We start from the raw sequence: 16,379 nt of genomic DNA, 5'->3' as shown, positions 1-16,379 counted from the left end.
AGCCATTTGCTGTTTAGATGGACTAGACTGATGAGACAGCTCTCACAGGCTAAGAGGGTGTCTCCTTCCTCCACTATCACCCCATGTTCCTCCTGAAAACTGCTTGCTCAGTGAATATTAAAAGCTTCCTATTCTATGGTTAGGGTGTAAACACAGAGAAATGATATTTCTCCAAGTAACAGAAAACACCAAAAGCAGAATATTAAGGGAGGGAGATGTGGTATTTGGTTGATAATTAAAGCATATTTTTAAGAGACAAATCAATTTTAAGAATTCCCAAAGATAATTACGTATGTCACAAGAGAGACTGTGACTTCCATTCTGATACATTCTTTTAATTCTATAACTGATTTTAAAAATTTTAACACGTAGGGTCATGTGGGGACAAGAGGACCACCTGGGAGTCAAGGTCCTAAAGGAAGAAGAGTAAGTAATCTAATGGAGGAAGTACATTAACCTCAAAAAAAAAAAAAAAAAGACTTTATGAAGAATTATAAGTATTCCGCAAAGATAGTGGCATACATTCTAGTATTGTACTTGCATGCTGTTGGATTTTTTGTTTTCCCTTGTTATTTATTAAATTAGATGAACTGCCTATGTTAATTGAAATATGACTCATGACTCATAAATGTTTGTACTTATAAAACCATATTTTTCTATTTTATTTTCTATGAATTTCACTAACTCATACAGGATTCTTCTTTCTTATTCCCAACTTCCAGTTCCATTCTTTAGGATAGTTGTGAATGTGAAGATCTTTAAATAAATTACTTTTCTACTCATACAAACTTACATAGCAAGGAATGGTAACATCATGATAAAAGCAATAAAAATAGAATGAAGAGACACAGGATGACTAAAAAAAAAAATGAGAATGAGTTTGTTAATCATAAATCAGAGGTGTTATAATCATTGGCTGATCATTATGAACACATAATTGAAAGAAAAATCTTCCTCTCTCTGAGTTGTCTCTTAAAAAATAAATCTTTATAAAAAATAATAAATAAAACCACAATTAATTGAATGCCTATCATATGCTAGGCTTTTTACATATATGATCTACCTAATACTCAAACCACCTGAAGAGGGGGAAATAATATGTTAGATATTATAGTTGAGGAAACCAGGGCTCAGAGAGTTTAAGTATATGGCCTAAAGACACACAGTGAAATGACAAAACTTTAGTATGTCTGACTCTAAAGCCTATGTTTATTCCATACCACATGGAACAGGTATTAAGGGGTATTTTTTCTTATCAATTTGAATATACAGGCTTTAAGAATTCTCTTTTCTACTTTGACCTTACCTTGAATTAAATTTTAAAGCTAGTTTATAAAATGTTTTTAACAAATTAAAACATAGTCTATAACTAACAATGTTTTTTTAAAAAAAAAAAAAACTGCAACTTTCCAGTTGGTGAATGGGAGAGGAGTGTTCTGGATGTCCCATTTGGAATAATGAGTTTAATTTTATATCCTGTGTTTTAGGTAAAGACTGAAGAAAAAGAGCAAATTTGTCTTCATTATTTCTTTTCTGAAAAACTATTTTCCTTACTGGATTGTGCATTTACATTCTGTAAATAATAGCTTCATATATTTTAGCTCAAATGAGATTAAAAACAATAAAATAAAAAATAATGGTAGATGATCTGGGCGCAAACTGTCACTTTGTGGTCTGTACCCTGCCAGCATTCAGTACTTGTTTGGGTCAAATGTGTTTATGCAACTTTGTATTAGTCATAGTGGGAAAGTTTTGTGACAGGAGAAAAAAAGAAGAAATACTTGTGCTTTTTGTTAAGTAAATAATTGAGAGCTTATTGATGATCCAGGCAAAAGCCATTCGCCCAAGCATGATCTTCTCCTAAATAACTTGTACTGTCTCTTAAACCATGTGGAAAATTAATTTGTTCTCCAGTTTTCTAACCTCCCTGTGATTCCTATAGATTTCTCTTTCCTGAAATGCCACTTTGTCTTCAGCTCCCACCTCCCCAACGGTCTATTTTCCCTTTCCTCTCATCCCCCAAATACAATTTACTTATTCTTTCCCAAAATGGCTCCTCATAATTATTTAAAGTTTCACCAATACTTTCTAAACAAGGCAAACTGAATTTCTAGGTAAGATAAAAAGTCTTTCTTTACTAGGAAAGTATTTCAGGCAATCAATGAATATTGGTAATGCAAAAAATAGCTAAAGACCAGAATACTTGAGAAAGAATATAGTATTAGGAAGTTTTATTGCAGTAGCCACCTGATATCCTCCTGCCTCTACTCTTTTTTCTCTCCAAATCATCCTTCACTGCAGATGTGATCCCAGCACCCTAGGCCAGTCCTTCCCCAAAGTTCTTCATTCACAAAATAATATTTGTCTAGCCCAGTGAGATAGATGGATAAGGTACCTGGCTGGGGGTTCCTGTGCCTCAGCCGTGCCCTGCCACCCCAAAGGCTGAGGGGTTTGATATTTCCAATATACCTGCAACCTCACTGTAGCACACAAATGTGTCATATCATACTGGAAAAGAAGATCTGCCCTAGGCACGTCAGCACTTAGGACCACATTATCTTTATCCCTTTAAGAGAACTATCATTCTGGAACTAATGTTTATACACCCTTACTGTTCTGTCTATAATTTGTACTGTTATCAAATGACTATATGAGCATTATGTATGATAGGACCACTTCCAGAGGATTCTGCCTGCCCATCTGCCTCCCCTCCCATTCACACATCTGCTATCCCTCCAACCAACATTTATTGATTTCCTACAATTTTCCAAACACTCTACTAGCATCATGAATATTCAAGGCTACCATCTGATAGATCTAGGCCACATGATTTTATAGTTTAATGGTTTACAATCTAGTGGCTTTTGAAGAAGTACTGTGCAATATTGACTTTTCCAGAGGATATAGGAAAAACACAGGTAAGTAACAGTACCTGACATCCCAGGAAACTAACAACTTAGTATCAAGAACATTTTTCTAACCTGTTTTGTGAAGGTTGTATAATCCTTCTTCTCATATAGCTAAAAAAGATGATATTTGGATTGACTGAATAGATCATCCTTATAGTCTAAGATTCTTAGGAGACTTGGCATAAACTTAAGTATTTTTATTTATCCTATATACTTTAAGCATTGTTTCCATTTGTCAGGTTTGTCTGATGAATAGTTATTTAAGTGAAATGATATAATTTAATATACTAAAGCTAGTTAATGTCAAATTATGTCCCTCGTATAGGTAAGATAGGCTACCAGATTCTCTGCTGCACTACTAGAAAGAGAATGACTTGGCCTCTTGGGTCACTAAGAATCAGCACAATCTCAGTGTTGCCCCTCACAGTCAGACTTAACTCTTTGGAGCTAGGTAACTGATTCCTTGGTATCTCTCCATTGCACACTTCCGTATCCAGCTACCTGGACAGGAGAGAAAGCACACAGAACAAAGTTAACCTCTGTCTCCTTTCTTGGCCATGAATTGGGCCTTTGTTCATGAGAGACCTTTAGGTTCTGCACCCTTCTCTAGAGGAATAGTGTAGAAGCGTACAACTGAATAATTATTTTACTTTGACCATGCTGGAAAAGAAGATTGAAATGACTGTATTAGAAATATCTCATGCTTTGACATTTACTATGCAAAATACAAAATAAATAGAAAGCAAAAAAGCCAAATCTGTTGCCGTCAATTCTGACTCATAGCAGCCCCATAGAACAGAGCAGAACTGCCCCATTGGGTTTCCAAGACTGTAAATCTTTACAGAGGCAGACTGCCACATCTTTCTCCTGCAGAGTGGCTGGTAGGTTCCAACCGCCAACTTTTTCGTTAGCAGCCAAGTGCTTAACCACTGCGCAACCAGAGCTCCTTATAAAATGGATCAAACTGAAAAACTCATTGCTGTTGAGTCAGATCAGCTCAGCAACCCTATAGGACAGAGCCAAACTGTCCCACAGGGTTTCTAAGGAGCAGCTGGTGGATTTGAACTGCCGACCTTTTGGTTAGCAACCAAGCTCTTCACCACTAACCCACCAGGGCTCTTTTAAAATGGATAAGACTATATAAATTCTAAATTTTTGGCCCTTTAAAAGAAATAGATACCATATTGGGGAAGCAGCAGTCAGTATTTGCATTTATGTTCAGTGTTAGTAACGCCTGGAACATGCCAAGCGATAGGGCAGAGCTTCCTCTGTGATTTCTTCTCCTGAGATAAAGGTTTTAACAAGAAGAGGATCAAAAGATTTTTCACCAAAACCACTAACAATTTTATTTTTTGTTTAATGAAGCTTTTTTTTTCTGGCTGTGTAAAGCAGGAACCACAAAAGACTGCTAGGCATAATTAGGCATTTGAGTGATTTAAAATTAATAGAGGGGTCAAGCAAAGGGTGTATTTAACAGAGAGCAATGGTTAAAAGGAGATGTAAATATACTGAGTCCAAATTAAAAAGCCATTTGTTCAATGAATAAGTGCTGTTTCTCTCATTCAAAAATGCCCCATTAATATTGATTACAAGGGTCATAGAGATGGGCTTGGAGTTCTCGCAAAAGTCTTCCTGAAAAAAGTATTGTGCAGTTTATGTTAATGTTCTAGTTAATCATATTTTTTTAAATCTTAACATTTATTTGAAGTAGTGGTTCTATATCATATTTAATGCATTTAGGATTAAATTGATTATTTATGAATTTGGTTAACTCTTTAAGATTATTGTCTACAGATCAAGTAACTATATAAAACTTGCTTATTTTACATAACTGAACTATCAAACTTTTACTCCAGCTCTGAGAAGCTACTAATAGCCACTAAGTGCAGCCAATTTTAACTTTCCTAAAAGGGGTTAAAGCAAAGAGTAGATTTCCTGTTTAGCCAGCATGTGTTACCCAAGAGCTTCATAGGAAATGAGATAGTTTAAAGCAAGTATTAAGAAAATAACCTTATGCCCATTTAGGTACCTATTATAATGCTACTTGTCTAACTTTCTTAGAACTTATCTTAAATCTTATTTGTCTCAGGAGTGAAAGCATGCACATACACTGCTGGATGCTCCTCTTTAACCCAAGCAATTGCTTCTGCAACTAACATCAGCATGAAATTTACAGATGCTGATATAGCAAAGCTTTGAATATTCATTTTGTAAACCTATTCTAAATGACAGGTCCCTTTTTCCAGGTTGAATTCACTTGCTCACAGGATTACCCTTTATTTCTTTTATAACATTTGAAAAGCATTATAAAGTTAAAGCACAGTTCAATGTCTTTGAACATTTAGACATGACTCAGGCGATCAACTTAACATTTGGGACCTGGACTAGTTTTAGGGGTTTGGACTGGTTCAGCTATGGCAGTAAATGATTTATGTGCCATGACAGGGACTATTAATTATGAGTCTCTCCTTCTGTGGCAACCACTTAATATGATTTTGTCCAAGAAATGAAACCAATTTGAAATATTTAGACCAAAAACATTTTTGTTTTAAATTTCTAAATCTCAGCTCTTAGTCTGAGGGGCTTTTGATACTTTATCCTTATGACTGCTACCATTTAAACTTAGACAGAATGACTTCCAAATTTCTATCACTAACCTTGGAAATTTCTGTCTCAATGTGACTGACCATCTAGAGTTAAACTTGTTATCTTCTGTCAGCGCTCGCCTTCTACCCAATACAAACTTACATTTCTTTCTTTCTTTTTTTTTTTTTTTTTTCTGTTAAACCTGCCATCATTCTACCAATTACTCAGTAATAAAATCTCAAAGAAAGACTTACAGAAATTTCAGGTTGCAAAGGGGTTTTTTAGTTACCAGTGGACACGTTTTCTCTCAGTCTAGACCTTGCTTGGTCTCTGTAATATTTTAGAATGTTGACTACTCGTTCCTTTTTAAACTTTCTAGCCTTCTTTTATTACTCCAAAAACTTTAAGGAAAGTGTTTTCTTACAGGGCAGGAAGAGGAAAAGAAGGCATCGAAGGACTCAGATACAGAGAATTGAAATGAGCTGCTGAACGTTTAAGATAAGGGTTATTATTAGAGCAAGGTCCTAAAGAACCTTCACACTTAAAACTTCAAAATCATCTTTTAATCATTGTTCTTCTTTTTCATCTTCATTTAATCAATTGTCCAGTAAGATTGAGTCTACCTCCACAATGTCTCTCAAATTACTCAGCTCCTTTCCATTCCCACTGCCACGCTCATTTTTCTCACATAGCTTACTCTACTAGCCTAGCCTTCTGACATCTTCTTTTTTACCAGCCTAATCCGTTCTTCATGTTATTGCTGGATTAATTTTTTCCAAACTCAGCTATAAATATATCATGTTCCTTATCAAAAACCTTCAGTGACTTTCTGTGTTCTATTACAAGGTTTCCGCAAGTGTATTCTATGGAGCACCAGTTTTAAAATGATACTATGATCAAACAAATTTGTGAGACGCTCATCTTACAACCCCCTATGAGACCCATGTTTATATTATCATATTAAAGTACTCCTTTAAAGTAAATGCTTTCCTTTAAATGCTCCTGTAAAGCACAGCTCTGTCATGTTGGGTGAATTATTTATCCCTAGTTTTTGCCACTGTCAATGGGAATGATCATAATCCCTACTTCATTGGGATCTTGTAGGATTAAATGAAATCCTGCATGTAAAGCATGTAGCACAATCTTGGAACATAGTAAGAATTCAGGAAATTTTAGCTATTATTGTTATGAAGAAGCTTATTTAACTTTAACCCTGTGTTTCCAAAATCCTTGCTTTTTCTTGTAACACCATAGGGCTTTTATTCTATTTCCTTCCCTCCTGTTACAATGAATATACTGTTTGTTTTCCAATCTAAGGCCAACCTCTGCATGTATGCACTAGATCCTATCCCTAGCCACTGCCCTAGGACTTGACTCTTGAAAGTACCTCTCTCTTTCCAGCATAATGAATTGCTGCCTCTTAATTAAATCATTATCATCAGAATACAAACATACTGTAACATCACCTATCTTCAAAAAAAAATTCCACCAACCACACCCATTCTCCCAACTTCCACCCCACTTTTGCTCCTTTCTAACAAAACTCATCAAAAGAATTATTTCTACTTGCTCACCCCACTTCCTAGCTTTTCATTGTCTCTTGAACCCCACCCTAGTTAGTCTGCTCATGCTTTTCAGAAGCTCCTCTTGTTAAAGTCACTAATTACCTATGTATTACAAAATTCTAAGTATTCATCCTACTCTACCTCTCAGCAGTATTTGACATACTGGGTCACTCCCTCTTTGGAACACTTTCTTCATTTGGTATCTAGAACACTTGCTTCTGAAACATGGCCTCCGTCTTTTACTGGTTGCCTCTTCTCATTTTCCTTTGCTGTATCCTCCTCACCTTCCAATGTCTAAATTTCGATGTGCCCTGGTCTGGGTCCTCTAATCTCTTTTCTTCTTTACCTGTGCACATCCCTAAGTGATCTCATTTAGTCATGTGGCTTTAAATACCACCTGTTCCTGATGACTCCCAAATTAAAACTTAACTTCTGCCCTGAACACAACACTCATATTCAACTATGTACTCACATCTTTTCTTGTATTTGTAACACCCAAACCAAACCCCTTACAGTCAAGTCAATTCCAACTCATAACAATCCTGTAGGACAGAGCAGAACTGTCCCACAGGGGTTTTCAAGGCTGTAATCTTTATGGAAACAGACTGCCACATCTTTCTCCTGTGGAACGGCTAGTGGGTCCGACCGCCAATCTTTTGGTTTTACCAAATGCTTATAGGCAACCACAGTAGGTGGTTGACCAATAGGCAACTCAAATTTGACATGTCCAAAACTGTTTCCACCACTGACCTGTTCCTTCCCCAATATTTCCCAATATTACCCACTTCGATAAAGGACATCTGCACTCACCAAATTGCTCAAGCTAAAAACCCAGGAGTCATCAATTATTCTTTCTCTTGCACCTCATATCAAAATATTTCAGATTTAATCTTCATGTCCTCCACCACTCTTACCCTAATCCCAGCCACTTAACGTAATCCAAATTGCGTCTTACCAATACTACTGCAATAGTCTCCCAAATGGTCTTCTTGCTTCCACCAGTACTTTCCTCACCGTCTGGCACAGAAACCAGAGTGTTCTTTTAAAACGTACATCTGACCAAATCATTCTCCTATTCAAAACTTCCCATCCTCCTATTTAAAGGCTTCTAGGTGGCTTCCCACCACCTAGAATAAAATCTGAAGTTTCACTGGTAGCCTTCAAGGCCTTGCAAAATCTAGCCCCTGAGTATACCTTATGTAAAATAAGGTCCCCCTTTTGGACACCTTCTAGTCACTTAAACTTCTTTATTTTTCTTCATTACTCTTGTCTACCTACTGTCATTTTATTTATTTAATTTTAAAAATTCATTTGCTTGTTTATGAGGTCAGGGATTTGACTCATCTCCCTACCACGTCCTCTGGACTTAAAACAGTGCCTAGCGTGTAGTAAGCACTCAGTAAATGTTTGTTGAATGAACAACACACTTTGAAAATTAATGATCTATTAAGTCCGTACTCCTCAACTTGACAATGAAAGCCCTGTACAGTAAGACTGTAACTTCATTTTTGTAGTCTTTTATTTTAAAATAGGGCAGAAAAGAAAGTTGGGGACATATCATGAAGTACCTTGAATACAGACCAAGAAATTGTATAGCTGGAGCTATTACTTTAACTTCAGAGAAGGGTAGTATGACCAGTAGAGCTATAGATCCTCATGGAGTGCAAGTCTTCTCTCCAATCCTATGAATGTGCCCAACAGGATCACAGAATGCAGTTGACCTAAGATTACCCAGGGAGATAGTCCTATTATAGTTAAGCAGCCTTTTAATGATGTAAAGCTAAACCAAAGCTGATCCCAGATGGGATACAACAGAAGATGCTGAGCTTAGGGGGCTCCTCTAGATCGGCGTTTGTACAGGGAGATTTGTATCACTTTCCTGTATGAAATCTGCAGTGGCTCCCCATTGCCAACTGATTTAAATACAAACTCTAGTCCTTCGCCCTTTAAATCCCAGTCTTCCTTCGCACACTTATTTCTTACTATTAATGTGCATATAATCAATAGCCCAGCTAAACAAACTACCTGTGATTATTTGAGTATCTTCGTTCCTGGCTCTGTATCCTTTTCTCATACTATCCCTCTATCTAGAGTGCTTTCTATTTTGAAAATGCATAAGAGCATTATCTCCAACTGTCAAAATGATATTTCATTCCCATTATAAACATGTGAAGGCGGTATTTCTCTTTTGAATCCCTTTAGCCTTTAACATGCCTTATCTCTCCCTGTATTACAGTGATTTGAATAATTTACCTTATTACTCTGTAAGCTTCATAATGGTTGAGCTATCTTATAATTTTATATCCACATAACACTAACCCAGTGCCTTTTCTACAGTAGTATTCAGTTAGTGGTTGTAGAATGGAGTTGAGTCCTTTGAAAAAGACTTTAAGATCTTCCAAAAAAAGTTCAAATTTTAGCCAGGGAGACATAAACTATCATTTTACTAGAGAGTGACTCTTGCAGCTAATGCCTCAGCTTGTTTCCTTTAATTGCTGAATGGTTATTGGTAGTAAATTGCCTAAGAAGTTTTAAAATTTATGTAAATATCACCAATAGCTTTTCTGCTTCCTTTTCTGTGCCCCTACCATCTCCCATGCAGCCCTGGTGGCACAGAGGTTAAGAGCTCAGCTGCTAACCAAAAGGTCAGCAGTTCAAATCCACCGGCTGCTCCTTGGAAACCCTATGGGCCAGTTCTACTCTGTCCTATAGGGTTGTTATGAGTCGGAATCAACTTGATGACAACAGGTCTGGTTTTTTTGTTTTCTGGTGTTTTTTTTTTTTGATACCATCTACTATTAGCTATTGTCAAGAGGTGCATAGCAGGTACAACGTAATCAGCATTCATGTTCTAATAATGTGAAGAGAAGAGTGCCATTCCAAAAATATAATATTTAAGCAGACCATATGAACAAACAGACCAGCAATTTTTAAGTTGATTTAGTATTGCTTTTAGAATAAATCCTGGCTGGCTGCTGAGTAAATTATAAGGTGAACAAATACCTGAATAACAAGCTTTTATTTTAACCACCTTGGCAACTAAATCATCTCAGTTTTTGTGGTCATCTGATTTACTATTTGGCATTAAATCTGGTAAACACTGACTTGATTCTCTCATGAAAATGGGTTCAGCCATATATCCAGCTGTGTTCTTTCGTGATCAGGTCACAGAAGCAAGCCAAAAGAGTTCGTCAACTAGAGAAGGGCACCGTGTCTTCATCTGTAAGGACACATACTAGTGAAAAAGAACATTTCGAATTAATGAGGTTTTTTTTCCACCTCTAGGGACCAAGAGGGCCAGATGGTCTCTCAGGGGAACCAGGGGTACAAGGTGCCAAGGTAATCATTGGTTTTATCATTTCATACATACACCATTAACTTTGATTGAGCCCATGCATCCTACCTGTTTAAAAAATGATGTGTTCCCTTACAAAAGTATGGTTCTAAATTTTCTCTTAATCCAGGTATGAAACCCACATAAACTATTTACCACACATACAAAAATGTTTATTTTCAATGTTGAACCATATACTTGATGCCTTATTTTTTTATATGTGAGTGTATGCTATTACGTGTAAGACCATAATTCACATTCTTACCTACTCACCTGATATTGATACTTTGTTAGGGTGAAAAAGGAGATCAAGGAAAAAGAGGGCCTCACGGTCTTATTGTAAGTCAAAAACCATTTCACATTAAGCATGAGCATTTAAAATCTGCCTTGTTTATCTTGTGTGATTCATATTTTGGGAGGGGGCTACTTGACCTAAGCAGCTTGTATTTTGTGTAGGGTAAGACTGGAAGTCCTGGAGAGAGAGGAACTCAAGGGAAACCAGTAAGTAATGAAAAATAATCAGGTTGAACAATTTTATTTTCTTTATCCTCTGGCACAACTATTGTTTGGTATTCAATATGTTGGACTAAGAGAATGTAAGTTCTTTTCCTCCTTTGGTCATCATAGCATTGTTTTATTTTGGCAAATTTGTTAACCATTCTGGGCCTTGGTTATACCTATCTATACACTAGTGGTGATAATTGTTATTTTTACTTTACCCTGTTGTTGTTGTTAAATGCTGTCGAGTCAGTTATAGCAACTTATAGCAACCCTATATACAACAGAACAAAACACTGCCTGGTCCTGCACCATCCTCACAGTCATTGCTATCTTTGAGCCCATTGTTGCAGCCACTGTGTCAATCCACCTCAGTGAGGGTCTTTTTCACTGATCCTCTATTTTACCAAGCATGATGTCCTTCTGCAGGGACTGGTCCCTCCTGATAACATGTCCAAAGTACATGAGACGAAGTCTCACCATCCTCACTTCTAAGGAGCATTCTGGCCGTACTTCTTCCAAGACAAATTTGTTCGTTCTTTTGGCAGTCCATGGTATATTCAATATTCTTATATTAAATATATGTCACCCTAGTTATGGTAATTTAGTTTTTCTGTAAAACCCATTTCAAAACGAAATGGTGTGCTATCATTAGTATAAAATGATAGGCACTAGTAAAACTAACACAAGAAACTTCTATGAGGCTTCTTGTGTAGTTTGTTTTTAACTCAACTTGAATGCTTTTTAGACCCATGGATTGTGGAGCTATGTGTGCCACTTGCTTGCCCAGGACACTGCTCCGGGAGTTTTTAGGATTATATGATGCTAAATATTTTCCTATCATCAAAAATCTTTTCAGAATTGTACAATTTTTTTTTTCCTGGGGGAAAGGCAACAAGTTCTGCGGTTATCATCATAGCTGAGGGGAAAAAAAAGTTTGAAAAAAAAAATCACATGCACGTACATGACCACACATGCATGCACACACACTTATATAAAATATTATTGTATATTGAGGGCAAATAAGCTTAAATGTCTGGGTATTTTTAACTACTTTTACTTAGAATAATGATTTTTAATGATGACCTTTTGATTAAGCTCTATGCATATATATATTAAATTCTACAACTTTTGAATATGTATGTTCAAATATATATATAATAATTAAATAGATTGCAACTGAGTAGTCAGAGAAAGATCAGATAAAAATGATGACTGGGAGAGTGATTGTCCCTAACATAAGTGTGTTTGCTTGTTCCTCTTTGGAATCCGCTGCCCCCTGCCTGTTGTCTCCCACAATAGCATCATATGTGGCAGTGGTCAAACCTAAAATACCAGAGATGTAAAAGAGAAAAATGACTGTGCCCAGGGAAAAAAGAACTTGTGTGTGTGTGTGTGTGTGTGTGTGTGTGTGTGTGTGTGTGTGTTGCATTGTAATACTGCTTGAAGTCATCCTCAAATAACTTTCCTCAAGTATTAATAATCATTATCTGGGTTTCTCTTGTATCAATGTAAATGGTGTTTCTTTATATTCCGACCCTTTTACCACACCACATACAAAGCTACTATTTATTCTACATTGATTGGAGAAATTTGGAGCTAATCATGTTCAGTCCTCTCATTTTAGAAAATTTAGGAAAATGAGAACCACAGAAATAAAATGACTTACTCATTTTGTACGATATTGACATGCCTTAAAATTTTACCTTCATTTTCAGCCTATCACATACGCCTGAATAAATGTGAAATTTGATGTTTGACTTCCTCAATCAATAAAAGACATCAGAACCACTTTGTAACCATAGCTTATGGCAAGCAGCTCTCCCAGACTACAGAAAGAGTAAAGTTAACTTTCGTGGGTGACATGGGTCGGACATTAAATCATGAGTTTATAATAGCTGTTGAGGTTTACTTAACTCTATACTTGCACTGTCTCCTCCTTGATTGACTTGAAATAGACTTTCGAGATCTTGGGGAAGCTAAAATCAATCAGTCCATGAAAGCCCGGCAAGCCCACCAGGCAAGCCCCAAAGATTAATTTGCTCCTGCACAGTAATCTTAGTGTCTTTAGTCATCTATGTGCTATCAACAAGCAGGCAGTGTTATCTAAGAGAAAGATTTGCTGGAAATGAAACTGACTTTTTTTTCTAGTGCATTCTCCTGATAACTGTAAAGCCTTAGTTAAATTGATTAGTCTCTCTGGATCTTATTTTCCTCATCTGTAAAATAAAAAGATTTATAAGATCTCTAAGATCCTCAGCTCTAAATTGTCATAATTCTAAAGCCAGGTATTAAATGAAAACCGGCAGCACATCTGGTACTCTCCTAGTGCAGATAACCAGTGAAAATATATTTGTTTAGAGACAGCACTCTTTTCTATACTTGCCTTCCATACAACATAGATCTGACTCAAAGGAAAATCGAGAGGAAGGGGGCAATCGATTCTGTTATTAAGGTGATGCACCTTGATCACTACTTTCAGTTTTCTAAATCTTATAAAAACCATAAAAGTTCATATATTACTAATTTTTTTCTCTAAGTATACTCTTAATTGATAAGATACAGGTGTTAAAGTCTCCAATGATGATTTTATATTTCTATTCTTTTAATTCTTCCCATTTTTGCTTCATAAATTATTAGTGTAGCCCTGGTGGCACAGTGGTTAAGAACTCAGCTACTAACCAGAAAGTCAGCAATTCAAATCCACCAGCCGCTTCTTGGAAACTCTGTGGGTCATTTCTGCTCTGTCCTATAGGGTCACTGTGAGTTGGAATTGACTCGACGGCAACGGGTTTGGTTTTTGGTATTATTAGTGTATCCATACTTGTATGTCTTCCTGATCAACCTACCCTTTTAATATTATGAAATGTCCCTCTTTATCTCTGGTAATACTTTTTATTTCTAATAATACTCTTTGTCTTGAAATCTGTTTGTCTGTTATTAACATACAGTCTCTCCAGCCTTCTCATGCTTGCTGTTTGCATGGCTGTCTTAGTTATCTAGTGCTGCTGTAACAGAAATACTACAAGTGGATGGCTTTAACAAAGAGAAATTTATTCTCTCACAGTTTAGGAGGCTAGAAGCCCAAATTCTGGGCGCCAGCTCTAGGGGAAGCCTTTCTCTCTCTCAACTCTGGGGGAAGGTCCTTGTCATCAATCTTCCCCTGGTCTAGGAGCTTCTCAGCACAGGAACCCCAAGCCCAAAGGATATACTCTGCTCCTCGCTCTTCTTGCTTGCTTGTAGGAGGTCCCTCTCCTCTTTGGTCGCTTCTGTCTTTTATATCTCAAAAGAGATTGACTCAAGATACAACCTAATCCTGTAGATTGTGTCCTGCCTCATTAACATAACTGCCTCTAATCCTATCTCATTAACATCATAAAGGTTAGGATTTACAACCCATAGGATAATCACATCAGATCACAAAATAGTGGATAACCACACAATACTGGGAATCATGACCTAGCCAAGTTGATACACATTTTGAAGGGACACATTTAAATCCGTAACAATGGCATATGTTTTTCCTTTCATATACTTTCAACTTATCTGTGTCTTTATATTTAAAGTGAATCTCTTATAGTTGGATCTTGCTTTTTTATTCATTCTGACAAAAACTACCTTCTAATTAGAGTGTTTGTCCATTTACATTTAATGTTATTTTTAGATATGGTTGAATTTAAGTCTACTATTTTATAATTTGTTTTTTTCTTGTCCCGTTTTTCTGTTCAATACCTTCTTTTGGCATTGAGTAATTTTGAGAGTTCCATTTTAATTTATCTGTTGACTTTTTAGGTATACTTCTCATTATTTTTAAATGATTAGTGTATACCTGAGGTCAGCGAACTTTTTCTGTAAAGGGCCTGGAAATAAATATTTTAGGCTTTGTGGCTATATGATCTCTGTCACAACTACTTAACCCCATCATTGTAGTGCAAAATCAGCCATAAACAATTTGTAAAAGAGTAATCATGGCTTCATTCTAATAAAATTTTATTTACAAAAACAAGTGAAGGTCCAGATTTGGTCCTCAGGCTGTATAACTTTCCATAGTCTATTTAGAGTTAATATAGTACTACTTCACATAAAATGTGAGAAACTTAACAACTATATAGGCCCATTTACCAACACCCTGGCCTCCATGCTATTATTTCTTTATGTATTACATCTACTTATGTTATAAACCACATGGTGCAAAGTTATAATTTCTGCTTTAATATCAATAAAGGTTTTTGCTTCAAGATAAATAAAATACATATTTTGGAGAAATTTAGAGAAAAAGTTTTTTTCATTTACCTACTTAATTACTGTTTCTTATGTTTTTCATTCCTTCTTGAAGATCTATTTCCCAATGGTGTCATTTTCTTGCAGCTTGTAAAACTTCCTTTAGATTTCTTGTAATGAAATTCTTGTAATGATGAATCCTCTTATTCTTAGTTCATAAAAATGTCCTTATTTCACTTTCGTTATTGCAGGATATTTTCACCGGATATAGAATTCTAAGTTGACACAGTTCTGTTTTTGTTTTTCTCCCCCAATTCAACACTTTAAAATGACACGTCACTGTCTTTTTGTCCTTCATTATTTCTGATGAGAAGTCTGCAGTTATCTGTATCATTATTCCCCTGTGTATATTGTATCTTTTTTCTTGATCTGCTCTCAAAATTATCTTTTTATCTTTGGCTTTTGGCTTTTAGCAGTTTGACTATGATGTGCCTTGGTTTTTTGTTTTTTGTTTTTTTTTCAATTTATCCTATTTGAGGTTTACTGAGCTTCTTGGGTTTGTAAATCTGTGTTTTCATTAAAGTTGGAAATTTTTTAGCCATTTTTTTAAAAAATATTTTTTCTCCCCCATTCTCTCTCTCCTTTCTTTCTCGGATTCCAATTGCACATGTTAGTTTTTTTATATCATCCCTCATGTCCCTGAGGTTCTGTTCATTTTTATTTCAAAAACTGGCTTTTTAATTGGATAACCCGACTTTTCTTATCTCTACTTTCTTGTTAAGTCAATTCAGTAGTTTTTTAAAAAATTTACGGTATTGCATTTTTCAGTTTTATTTGATATTTAATTTTCAGTTTCATGTTTTCTATTGGTTCTTTTTGGAGATGCTATTTCCCTGATGAGATTTCCTGTATATTTTTCCTCTACATCCTTCAGCGTGTTATAATAGCTACTTTAAAATCCCTGTGTGCTAAATCTAACATCTCAGTAATCTTGGGTTTAGTCTACATCGATTGCCTTTTCTTGTGTGTAGCAGCATATTTTCCTGTCCAGTAGTTTTACACCGTATCTTGAACATTTTGAGTGATACATTGTAGAGACTCCAAATTCTGTTATATATTTTTGAAAGAGTATTGCTTTTTTATTATTTAGCACTCCGTTAACTTGAATGGACTTAAATTCCAAACTCTCCTGTACAGTGGGTGGTATTTGAAATTTCTAAGGCTTAACTGCACTGCTTGGAGTCTGCCCTGCACACATATCATTCA

At 35.9% G+C, this 16,379-nt stretch overlaps 1 protein-coding gene across 2 annotated transcripts in view; it reads left to right on the top strand.

The window, feature by feature from the left end:
- The window catches only part of COL24A1 (collagen type XXIV alpha 1 chain), a 421,541-nt gene that overhangs the window by 262,245 nt on the left and 142,917 nt on the right, over positions 1–16,379 (top strand). For both annotated transcript variants that reach the window (XM_023731663.1, XM_004369122.2), the window contains exons 28-31: positions 373–426; positions 10,346–10,399; positions 10,689–10,733; positions 10,851–10,895. In XM_023731663.1, coding sequence (XP_023587431.1) covers positions 373–426; positions 10,346–10,399; positions 10,689–10,733; positions 10,851–10,895 — 198 coding nt within the window. The remainder of the gene's footprint in view (positions 1–372; positions 427–10,345; positions 10,400–10,688; positions 10,734–10,850; positions 10,896–16,379) is intronic.

This window comes from Trichechus manatus, unplaced genomic scaffold (genome assembly GCF_000243295.1).
Source record: "Trichechus manatus latirostris isolate Lorelei unplaced genomic scaffold, TriManLat1.0 scaffold00003, whole genome shotgun sequence".
Classification (NCBI taxonomy): Eukaryota; Metazoa; Chordata; class Mammalia; order Sirenia; family Trichechidae; genus Trichechus; species Trichechus manatus.
The sequence above is the reverse complement of the archived record's forward strand: the minus strand, read 5'-3'. Positions and strand labels throughout refer to the sequence as shown.